General features: G+C 38.8%; 1 protein-coding gene across 4 annotated transcripts in view; it reads right to left on the bottom strand.

Annotated features, from left to right (window-relative positions):
* The window catches only part of celsr1a (cadherin EGF LAG seven-pass G-type receptor 1a), a 74,648-nt gene that overhangs the window by 40,710 nt on the left and 21,299 nt on the right, over positions 1-12,639 (bottom strand). For all 4 annotated transcript variants that reach the window (XM_060889086.1, XM_060889085.1, XM_060889087.1 and 1 more), the window contains exons 2-5: positions 5,840-6,478; positions 4,756-4,978; positions 3,308-3,423; positions 1,972-2,060 (exon numbers count right to left, since the gene is read on the bottom strand). In XM_060889086.1, coding sequence (XP_060745069.1) covers positions 1,972-2,060; positions 3,308-3,423; positions 4,756-4,978; positions 5,840-6,478 — 1,067 coding nt within the window. The remainder of the gene's footprint in view (positions 1-1,971; positions 2,061-3,307; positions 3,424-4,755; positions 4,979-5,839; positions 6,479-12,639) is intronic.

Raw genomic sequence — 12,639 nt, 5'->3', positions numbered from 1 at the left:
CACAGTGGCGACTGAAGGAACAGCCACAACCTGTGACCTGTGGTCTGTGTACGCAATGTGATAGTGCTGTTAGTTGCTGGCGTGGATAATAGGCATTCACTTAAAGGCATCTTAAAAAATGAACAATTCATTATGTTGACTCTATCAGGACTTTTCTCAATGCTCCCAGAGTTTAAGAACTAATAAACACTCTATGGCTGTCAAACCAGTTCAACCTAAACCCCTGCCAATTAAAGTCAGTGCAGGAAAGCGTACTTCAGCTTTTTTTAGCAGCATGTGAACATGCACCTTTGCCAGGGACTGGAACACGAGAACACCTCATTGTCTCCGTCCTTATGAAAGTTTACTTGTACTTACATCGGAATACACTCTGTACCTTTTTATGCATGTGAATAAAAAAAAAAGAAAAGAAAAAAAAATCACCACCACTTTAATGAGTGCTGATTCAGGCCTGTGTAATGACGATGAGTTCAGCGTGTAATATCCTAGGCTTAGATGAAGCAGGACTCAAAGGGGAGTAAAAGACACCTGTGGCTTTTGTAACAGAAAAAAATATCTCAGCCTCTGTGCAAGCAAAATAGAATCTCTAGTGTATTGCATTCTAAATTATATTTAGCAACTAACAATGAAGGTTGGGTAAAAAAGTAAAAAAGCTAATTTGTTAAAGTAAAGTGATTTTAATACTTATGTATGGACCTTTTGATGATACACAAAGCAGAAATTGAGTGACAAACAAGTCAGGAGCACAATTGTAAGAAAATCTCCTCTTTTCCTCAGATATGCTATAGTGTAGAACAAGTAATCTTACCTGACCATGCTACTGACATGATAGTTTATCTAAATACTACTACTACTACTAATAATAATAATAATCATCATCATTATCATCTTTTGAGTTCATTCTGCAGTGCACATACATAGCTCACAGCATGATACTTTGAACTACAGAAAAGCTGCGTGTACTTTATGCTCCTAATGCTTAAGCTTGGGAGGCTTTATTCTTACGTTTGATAATTACCCGCCAGACATAACACACTGTGGCCCTCTCCCCTTACCTCTATCCATGGTTTTTCTCTGACTAATCCTCTCCTTTTCCGGGCGCTAAATTTTGGTGGATGGTCTCATCTAGTTATCATGTGTCATGGTTGAACCCTCACTCACTCACTCATTTTCTACCGCTTATCCGAACTACCTCGGGTCACGGGGAGCCTGTGCCAATCTCAGGCATCATCGGGCATCAAGGCATGATTGGTTGAACCCTGTTTGTTCCAATTTTTTTTTAAAAAACAGATGTAATTGTGCTTTGCAGAATGTGCAAATGTTTTGGTTAATTTTTTTGTTTTGTTTTTTAATAACCAAAGCCAGATTTAAACATTTCCAGAATGTTGTCTTGGACGTCATGATTATGTTTGACATGACACTTGAGTAAAGATGAAAACTGGTTGCTCTAGAAGTAACCTTGGGATTTCACACCAGCAGGAACAAATACTATGAATTCAAAGACTATTTTTATATGTTTTTATACTTTTTTAACTATATTGACTGTTCACTATCATAGACTATTTTAATGTAAATTCTTGATATACTTTAATACGTCTGTTAAGGTTATTTCAATTCCAGGTTCTAACGCTAACAAACTATGGATAAGTTCAAGGGGGTGAATACTTATGTAAGCCATTATAGTGCAGTATTTAGTTTCTGAGAACGTGCTGGAAAAGGCAGCCACTGAACTGTTGTAACAAGCAGCAGTGTGTGTGTATAAGTGCATTTTTAATAGAATAATTTCACTACGGCATCACATACAAGACCTATACAACCATTTTGTGCCTGCTAACTGCTAAGGACCCATTGGATTATGATAAGAGAAGTGCAGGTAGGAAAAACAGTCCACTGTGTAAACATGTATATATGTACAAATAGAGGGCGATGAGTTAAACGTGAGCAAAAACAGGATAATGAGCAGCGTCTTACCTTGTTGTAGTAGTGGAGTTGAACAGAGTGCCACTGGCCATCGCTAACACCACCAGCTATAAACGGCGCCACGGTAGTTTTAGTCTCTCCTGAGAAAACAAAAAACAGATGAATGAGACAGCTGAATTAGGTAGAAAAAAATGGATTGGGGTAAAAAAAAAAAAACCTTTGTATAGTTTATTAAACAAATCACACAAAAGCTTAATTACTGTACACTATGTAAGAACAGAGTATTTATTTGTAATTATAAATCTTTCCTAAATAGATTACACTGTTCAAAATATGTTCTGGCGTGTCACAGAAATGTCTTTTTGTCTCCTTGCTGATAAGATCGTGTAGTGGCAAAAGCACAAAACGAGACACAATCCATCACGCCTGCAAGTGGCAGGGATTTCTTTTCTATCAATAGACTTCATTCACCTGGCTGTGCAACACCACCAACAGAGATTTACACTGGATTTAGAGGCATATTTACTAAAGGCAGGAGTTCTTTGGCAGGCATTCCCAAGGAGTCAGTAAACAGTAACCAGCCATTGTGGACTAGATTGCACAACAAGATCCTCAAAGCACACTTAAAAGTTGTTTTATTTTTTTGCCTATTTCATTGGGAGAAAATCAATCATATGGTACAAACACACATAAAGTTGATAGAAGGTACCTTGTCTCTCCTCATATGGACTTTGGGTTTGGGGCATGGCCCTAAAACTACATGAGCCAAATTTTAAATTGAAGACTAATTATTTTGTGGATCAAAAAGCATATGAAATGTAAATCCATACTGCATGGTATTTCTTTGTCTTGAGGAAGGCATAATGCTTTATAAAAAGATGATGGAGACATTTCATACCTACACAACTCTAACTGTAAGGTTATGTCTGTTTAGTATTATTGCCTGAAGATGTCTGTAGTAAATATAATCGATTCATGAGGAATAAGTCATTTTTATTATGCACACTTGTTATAGTGCACATGATTCCACAAGCTGCATTTGATCATTATATGATAAGGTGTATAGAAAATGTCAGCACGCTAAACCTGTGCTAAATAACATACCTAAATCCCCCGAATTTGCAGCTTCTCTAGTAAGCCTTTTTAAACATTATCTATATTTTGTAGTTTTACATTAAAATTCAGTGAATACTAGGTTTCATTTTGATTTGATTAACCTTAACTTCCTAACCTGTTTGCGTATTAACAGAGAAACAGAGAGACTCTGTTACAGACACTTCGATTTCTCATTAGAGCGCTAACAGAACCCTAATAGTTTAGCTATTAACCACACAATACATGATATACGTGGTATTATGTGAAAGCTGAAACGGTATAAGAAAGCCACCTGCTGAGAAGGTGAGCTGGACCTGCTCCTCGATTATCTCCACAGCGATGAAGTCATGTTTCTCATTAAAGCGGCCATTGTAAAGAAGCAGAGCGTTTCTCTCTTGTGTAGCAAACCTGGAAAAGAGAGGAAGAAATGAAACAATATGATAAGATCAGTCTCTGTGTTTCTCATTCAACTTCACATTAATATGCAAGGAAAATATCAAAAGTCACTACTAAATAACAATAAACAAACTCATTTAACCTTCCCAAGAAAAAAAAAAAAAGAGGAACTGTAAATGTAATTGCAGTCATGTTTAAGTGATAAAGAGCAACAAAGGAGAGGAGACGCAAGTCAGAGAAATGAATTGAGTGTTAAACCAGTGATCTTGAGACAGGATGTGGCTTCTCTGCCATGGGTGTGGAGAGGGCAGACGAGTCAGGGAGCAGCTGGGAAAAGAGGTGCACTGCAGGAAGACCCAGCCAACCAAGCAAAACACTGATAATGTTCTCTCAACACGAACCCCATCCTGTTATTATACAGTGCATGAGAGCCTGAGAGCCCACATAATTCACTAATAACCCTTCCTCGACGTTTATTACATTCAACAGATTACCTCTGACCTCTGAGGAACATTAACATAAACAGAAAAAAATTTATGACAAAATATGTCATTTTGCTTTAAAATGAAATATTACTTGTTAAACATTTTTAAAAAAACAAAGAAAACAAATTATTCCAAATTCCACAATTTTAACACATTCAGCCATTTTCTCTAAGGCTTGCACTTAATCGACTAAGGACATCTTAAAGTCAGTCCAATATGAACCCTAAACACATCCTAAACGTTTAAAGAAACACTTGTGCTCTATTTTAAGCTGTTCAAATCAGATGAATATAAGAAGTCTACATCTAAGACTGACATTCCCACAGCTGAGTAAGAGTATGCTTAAAACTTATAAGAGAATGCTGGCCAGGAGCTTTTTTGCATCTCAGACACTGAGTAGTCTTTTATGCCTTTCAATACATTTATAATAATATGACTTAGCAGGCAATCTGTCACTGGAAATAAAATATGAGCTTAAAAAAAGCTCTCTTATTTTCATACTCTGTTTCGGTGTAATAGCCAAATCATTGCATTCAGTTAAAAGTCAAAGTCAGTAAACACTAACAGTTTAGATAACTCTGAATATGTAATAGTCTCCAGAAAGAATTCTGCACAGTGTTGAGAACTCCTCGGTGACTGTGTGATGAAAAAAGCATAGCATATAAGTCTCCACATGTCCTAGAAGCAGACAAAAGCTCCTGTTTGTTTTTTTTCTGTTTGTGCAACCTCATATTGCCATAAATTATAATTTCACAGTCAGAAAGGCAAAAAGCAGGCATGTCAGCATACAAGCAGTGTGAAAACATGGGCAGGACTGCATAGTTACCTTAAGGAGGGGCAAAACTTATGAAGAACTTACATAAAAGAGACAGTGAAGTGGAACCTCTGCCTCAAGCCTCGGAAGGTGATGAAGGACTGTCCTGGGAAACTGCGCGTGGTCATCTCACAGTAGGGCTTCTCGTACTCGCCTGATGGACACTGGCAGATAAAGCCACCCACCAGCAGGTCCACACACTTCCCTCCATTCTTGCATACGCCTGGGACACAGCGGCCCGAACGGGCGTTCACCTCGCAGTGCTCACCTTGATTAGAGCAGAAGCAGTTAATTACAGACAGACTGATATTTTGATGCTAGAATACACAACACCTCTCATCTTTATTGTTTGCAATGACAACTCAACCTCCATGTCAGCAAGGATAAATGCCACCTAAGTTCCATTGCAGAATGCCAATGTCCTTAAGACTCCCTGGCTCAAAATCAAAGCTGACTTCGCTTCAGCTCTCCTAACAGACCTATCTTCGTTGGCTCCTGTGTTTCTAGCTTCCGAGATGGTCTTTCAACCTCACAGGGTTATGTGTCAACCATTATCCTGACAAGATCTGGACAGGGCCAGGTATGTGCTGGAAAAGGGGACAGGATGGCCGTCACTGCGCTGTTAATGACTCCTGCTTTCTGCACTATAATCCTTTCTGTGTGGAAATTACAAGGATACATTTCATTCTAATGTGAGAACGAGAGCGAGAGGTAGACATTCGGGGTCCAGGCTGTCATCGTTTCTATAATGACCACAGACTACCTGGAATTGAATTGTGGCCTTCAAAGCACAGGGTGCAATTACAATCGACAGGAGGAGATGATCATAGATGATAACTGTCCCTGATAAGGAAGTAAAGGAGATGGCTTCACTTCAGGGCGATGAGAAGAGGCCACACACTATCAGACACTATTGAAAAGCTATGAAGAATTTCAAATCCATAGTGCTTGATCTACTTTTGCCGTAGAAACAGCCGACAATGTCTTGCACACTGTACAGTATTTCAGTGTATGTTAAAATGTTTAATATGTTGAAAGCTAATATAGACACCTTAGCTTACAGAACAAAACATGGCACATTACCCACCACCAACCTATCAAGTATCTCTAAACATGACACCAAACTCACCAGTGAAATCCTCCAGACACTCGCAGGTGTAACCACCTTCTCGACTCCTGCAGTGGCCGTTGTTGCGACATGGTCCTGAGTAACACAAGTCGATCTCGGTCTCACAGTAGTCACCTGTGAAACCAGCTGGACAGCGACACCGTAGCCCATTGATTGGGTGGATGGGTCGAAACAGCATGGTGTCGGAGGCAATGAAAGGCGGCGAGCTGTCAAACTTCAGCACTGATACACACTTCATGTAGTTCTCACAGGGTTCACGCAGGCAGATGTTGTCATCAAAAGGCAGCACACTCTGGCTGGAGATGTGGCGCAGCAGTGTGCGGTTCAAGTAGATCTGCTCCTGAAGTTCCTCCGAGGGAAAGTAGTGGCCAGGACTGCCACCAGGAAGCAGGGCTGAGAAGGTTACATTGAGAATGTTGCCACTGACATCACTGTCATTCTGAACGTTAAATATGAAGACACCATCGCGGCTTGTTGACAGGACAGCAGCCACGCCCTCGGTGAACAGTCCCAGCAGTGGTGACAAGAAGCGTTCCTGGGACATGTTCTCCAAGCGCACTGTGATGCTGTTAGTCAGCATGTCGTCCGTTATGATGGTCACACGGAGGGTGCAGAGTGCTGTTACTCGGTGGAGTCCATCTGCGAGAAAGACAGAATAGCAAGATATTACACAAAGCTGTATGCTGTCTTCTGAAACAACATTAGAGAACTGTAATATGTGGACTGATTGAAAAATCAGTTTGAGATCAAATTGATAAAATGGCATGAAAGTCCCCTTGAACCATTATAGGTCATTAAGGTCTCACAGAACAATGCAAAAATGCACACAACCACAGCCAGGTCTACATCGTCTATAAATACAAATAAACTTTTATTTTTATTGTTGTTCTGCTAACATCTACACCTGGAAACACATGGCATGTTTTGCATATCCTAAAGAACTATATTCTTTTAATCCAGGAGATCCATGTGTTATCCATTGAGACATTTAACCCATGTCCCTGAGTGGCTGTAGATATTACCTGAAGGAAGGTCACTGATCTAAGCACTATTCAGCTCTGGCAAGGAAACAACTAGGAAACAGGTGGTGTATCTAATTAATAGACCTAGCAAAACAATACAGCTTTCTAAATAAAGTGGTGTCTGTTTTCAGAGTAAAATCACACTCCCATCAATAAAGCATGAGACAGAGCAAAGGCAAAGAGACAGAGCTGTTACTACCAGAATGAAAAAAGAATCCTGTTTAATCTGGGATTGTTTGTGCAGACTGGGGTGAAGAGGGTCGAAGTTGGAATGTTAACCATTATATATGACTAGTTCGACATATAAATTCCTTTACTAATAAATGTCCCTTTATCTAATAGCTGTGTGGGGTCCAGCAGGTTCAAATTCTGCACCTTTACTCTGTTCCTTTCCCGGCTAAAAGACAACAGCAGCTGTGTTAAGAGTCGAGAGCTGAGGAGACGATGAGTAAAACAAGGCCAAGACAGAAGTCCCTATCTGTTACAGTCCTCTCTAACTGTGCCCCCTATGTGCCTCAGTGTACAGCCATAGTGCTGTTATTCCACATGCCGCTGCACATGGAGCAGCTGATATACCACACACATGCACCTACCTCACTGCTGATCCCCCATCAATATCCTGAACACTAACATACTCTTAAGATTTTAAGACTCCTGGTTACAAAGGCCAAGTGATACTTTAAACGTGAACCGTGTGTCTTTCTGAACATTGAGCTGAAGGCATGTAGTTTATGTTGTTTGTGTAATTGTTAATTAAACAAACTCAACTGTGATTTTAGTTCTCTTAGCTAAAGTTAATTAATCAAAGTTACATGCCACTTTATTTGGACTCTAATTAATACCCAATTCTTGCAATTACACAGTAACCTTATGCTGTTTCGAAGATTCATCAGTCTGAAGGAATACATTTTGTTTACAACACAATGGTGTTGAATTCTCAGATCTGCTTAGCTTATATCAACGTGCTTGCTCTAATTTCTGTTATTATTACTACAGCAATGCCTAATTCACAGAGACTCGTATGCAGACACTTCACGTAATCGTAGACTACCAATACACACATTAAAAAGTTGAGCCACATCACCTCACAAATAGTCATTCATTACACTTCTATTATATTTTAAGCATGCGGAAGAGGCAGTGAGGCAGAGTTGTCACCAGTAAATAGACACCGGTTTAATATAATTTAATAATTTAATTAATATTAAAAATAATTAATATTAGATCATATTTTATTCCTTACTTATTTTTTCTCAGTAGATTTGGTGAGTTATCAATACTGATGCTAAGGCAAATCCTACATACAAAGACTGACAAAAGCACAAATGCCTGAGTTTATTCCCAGAGCATATGTCACTGTTTGTCCTGAGTCTATATTTAACATTTCAGCTGCTGGAATTAGCTCAATAATGGGAACTCTGCAGGGGTGAACGGTAGGGCATTGCCGAGGATGTCACGACGGGAACCCCGTGGAGCTATGAATCACCAACATGATACTCAACAGTGTAAGGGATGACTTCAGCATTGCAGGAAGCAACAAACTACATGACAAACCTGTCTCTACAGCACTGTCGCTATTCCACTTCCTATACTAGCCATAAAATCATAAAATAATTATCAGCTAAAACTGTGGTATCATCATAAAGTCATATAACTTAATTGTAGTATTAACAACAAATTACAGGTGTTGGTTTATGATAAACAAATGTGCCAGTACAATAAATGCTCAAGGAATAATATTTTATGATGATATATCTCTTTATAACACATGCACAGGTGTGTGAGTCAGTCAGCTTGTGTCTGTGTGTCACATTGTGATGTTTAGCATGTGTCTGCGCAGGGCTGATAATGCTGCCGAAGGCTGTTGAGTCAGTGATATGCCTCACTTTGCTCTGTATTTACTTTACTCCATCACAATACCAGACTAATAGGCATTAAAACCTATAGTGTAGTTCTAGTTATCTGAGTAAACGACATGGGCCTCTGCCACACACACACACTGTTAACCAGCCTAGATAATAATACATTTTTAAATACTTTCAGACATAGTTCAGGTTGTTTAAGATATGCTCTTCTCCCTTCTATATCCACAAACAGAGAAGACAAAATGTATTTCTCCTATGTGCTAGAACGGAGGAGAATAATCAAAACACTCACAACAATCCTTTCCTGCACAGAAATGCAAACACATTTGTTTGTTCTACAAACTTCTTGCATACTGTTACTGTTCTTGCAAAGATTAACGGCTTGCATGAACACAATATTTAAACACAGTGATAGCTGTGATTAAAGCCAGCGTTACAAAGCTTTTTTATGCCAGTGATAAAAAAACAGGGACGAATGAAAGGGTAGCATTAAGTAACTAATGATGAAGTTTCTACGTATCTATGGCTTTCATGTGTTTTTTCTGCCAGGTGAATTTTATTAGCGTTCGGTCTAACCGCTGCTTTAGCTGGAAAAGCGTCATTCAGCTGTCTCCTGTTGTGCCACAGTAAGGGGTTAAAATGCTGCAAACATGTTATTCTTTATGCTTGGTATGCAAAGTTTAGCTTCGCACTGGCGCTACTACAGCTAATGCAGCACCTTATCAGAGAAAATCATCACACACTTCAAAAAATAAAATTACAAAATTTTCTCAGGTCAGCTCATGTGATTATTACATACTGCAAATCGCCCATTTATTTGCTATAACAAATTACCACAATGCCTCACACACACACACACACACACACACACACACACACACACACACACACACACACACACACACATACATGTGAATTAGTTTTAAAGAGAAGGAACCCATTTGTCCTAAACAAATGCTAAATATTGCTTAGTGAATATTAAATTACCAATGACTAAGCAAAAATAAGTAACTGTAGGAAATGAATGAATGTGGCTAGATGTGGCATCTCACTCAAAACTGTTTCTAATTAGCTGCATTCAGCAGATCAGAAACATTGCCCCAGCTAATTATTTAACATTGCCACAGTTAATTATTTTCATCACCTCTATGTATATAGGTGTGTTGTTTGGGCAGGAATAAGTTTTTTTTCAGCACATATGCCCTTTGCTATTAAATAATAAAATATATTATATAAGAATAAATTAAAATGTCTTTTATGAACAAAATATATTAGAATAACATCTAAATGCCAATATGCCATTAAACTGCTACATAACTTTGAAGTATTAATGAGCCTTACAAACTATGTAAACCGAGGGCATCAAATGCTTGGAACATAAAGCAATAACCTTTAAATGTTCATTAATATACAGTTTAGGACGTTTTTTCCATTTAATTAGGATTAAGAACCTAGTTTAGGCTTAAAACTATTTAAAAACAAAAAAACAAAAAAAAAAAACTATCCAAACTTGCACAAACCCTGCAGGTGTTTTCTTCAGTTTGTGACAAATGCTCTTGTTCTTTCATTACACAGCACCAACTATGCACAGAAAATCAAAACAAGCTATTTCTGTGAGTGCGTGCTAAATTAGTGTTACACGAGCCAATGAGAGCGAAGGTTAGGTGGAGAGACAAGCAGCCAATCGCTCCCCGTACTTCACATTGCACTCCAATATTTGAATCATAGCACAGGCTTAGAGACGCTCCTCCCAGCCAATAGCTATACAACGCCACTCACCCCTCCTTCCCTCTACTAACCGTCCTTTTCCTCAGGTGAGTTAAACAGCAAGTCTCTCTCTCTCTCTCTCTCTCTCTCAGTCTTTGTCTAACACAGCCTCACAAACCGCTCTATTAACAAAGACCTAGGCACTAATAACCAGACCATAGAGATCAACACTGGGACAGAACATCCCCTCACATTACACAAGTTCATTCTATAACAACATAGATATCTGATCTGCGAATCTAAAAAGATTCTGCTTTCTTAAAGAATGATTAGTAAATGTAAAAGTCTCCATTACTCATTACAAGGTTTCTTTAAGGCAAATGGAATAAACGTATAATCCACCTTGTTTGTAGCATCAACAAAATAAAACAAAATGGGTTCTCTTCATTGCCATTGTGTCATGAGATAATGCATTTGTAAGACATTTCTTACAGTGTCTTATGAGATCCTTGGCTTTTTAAATAAAATCACTCAAGTATAATGATTAACATCGGTGGCGTCAATGGAAAACATACAAAAAACCTTACAAAGTATGAGCCAGTATCCTAATTAAATGAGAAGACACATAAAGAATAGAAATAAGAATTTTATTGTGTATTTATGACAGCATGTGGTGCTCAACAAAAGATTTAACACACACACATGCTCACATTTCAAGCCATCTTTACACTGTGAGGTAATATCAGATGAGCTTTAGTGTGACAGATGGGCCCATGTTCTTAATAAATGGGCAAAATTAGATTACACCTCACTGAAATCATCGACACCTCCTCCAGCCCCAAAAGCAGCACATATGGGATACAGGGGTGGTTTTCCACCCCTCTCCTTCTTTCTCATCTCACAATCCACTTTTCCTTTTCTTTTTCAAATACTTTCTCTCTTTCATTAAACCTCTCAACATGTCACATTTATACTTCAAACACCACTCATTTTTCTCTTAACCTCCATCAAGGAAGGTCCTTAATCTACAACTCAGCAACAAATGTGAAAGTACTCAGAGCGAAAGAGACTTTACAGAGTGAAAACTTATTTAGGTGCAGGTACTACCATCCAAATTCACCAAATCCAGTTAACACAAATACAAGGAAATAAGAGAGAACCAGCAACATCTGTTCAAGCAGTGCTTCACATCAGCATTATACAGTACACACTTGCACATCTTAGTATTTAAATATCAGCTACTAGATAGTCAAATGCATATAAGTATAACCCGTAATGGTGGGTGATGAGGCAAGTTTGTGCAAAAAAGATGTTCACTTAGTTGCTATGAATACCACATACAAAAACCTTCAATCCAGCCTCATCATTTGATTCACAGTAAAAAAAAAAATCCACAAATAAACGCAGTAGACAAACTCAAACTCACGCGCCTGTTCGACTTCAGCCTAAGAAGTACGATTGAACCATTACTTAAAGTCTAGTTTCCTTTTTAGCAGAGAGTGAGAATAAAAGAGTCACTGTTAAAAAAGACAGACAAAGCCCAATGGGCCTAGTTAAAAAGCACTAACAGTTTGAATACTTCTAGGCAGACTGCATTTACTCTAACTCTCCCTCGGCTATTGTCTTATTGTCTGCTATCTATTAGACAGCTGAGCCCACTGACCTGGTCCATAAGACACATCATATCTTATTGTGTCACTGAGATAATGTTGTGGGGATTAGGATTAGGATTATTAAAATTAGGATTATGTGCACTGTGTATTAAATTGGCTATAACTGATTCCTTATCTAGTTGATACGCACACTGTGAGGAGCATGACTTTCAGGCTCATCTACACTGGTAAATGTGTAACAAGTCAAGCTGAGACAACAGCAATGGAATTTGATGACTAAAATTCACTTAGCACAGAGTAACATGAGGCCTGCCTGAGAGCGATAATCACGTTTCAGCTCTCCACTTCCTGCATTACCAGGTCAGAGTTCAATTCATCCAGGTGTTGCTAACAGACACCCAGAAAAGGATCTCAAGAGGGTAAAGTCCAAAATTTAGGCACGATGAAAGCATGGGACACTCGTTCCAGTGTCTCTCCTCTACGAAAGAGCAGTAGTCAAGGCAACGTGGCTGACAAATGACCCACATAATCTCTTGTTGGCTGGACTTTGGCCTGGCGCCAGCAGCCACCATGGCGCAGAAAGAACTGCAGAG

Source organism: Tachysurus vachellii, chromosome 16 (assembly GCF_030014155.1).
Source record: "Tachysurus vachellii isolate PV-2020 chromosome 16, HZAU_Pvac_v1, whole genome shotgun sequence".
Lineage (NCBI taxonomy): Eukaryota > Metazoa > Chordata > Actinopteri > Siluriformes > Bagridae > Tachysurus > Tachysurus vachellii.
This window is presented reverse-complemented; position numbering and strand designations above follow the sequence as displayed.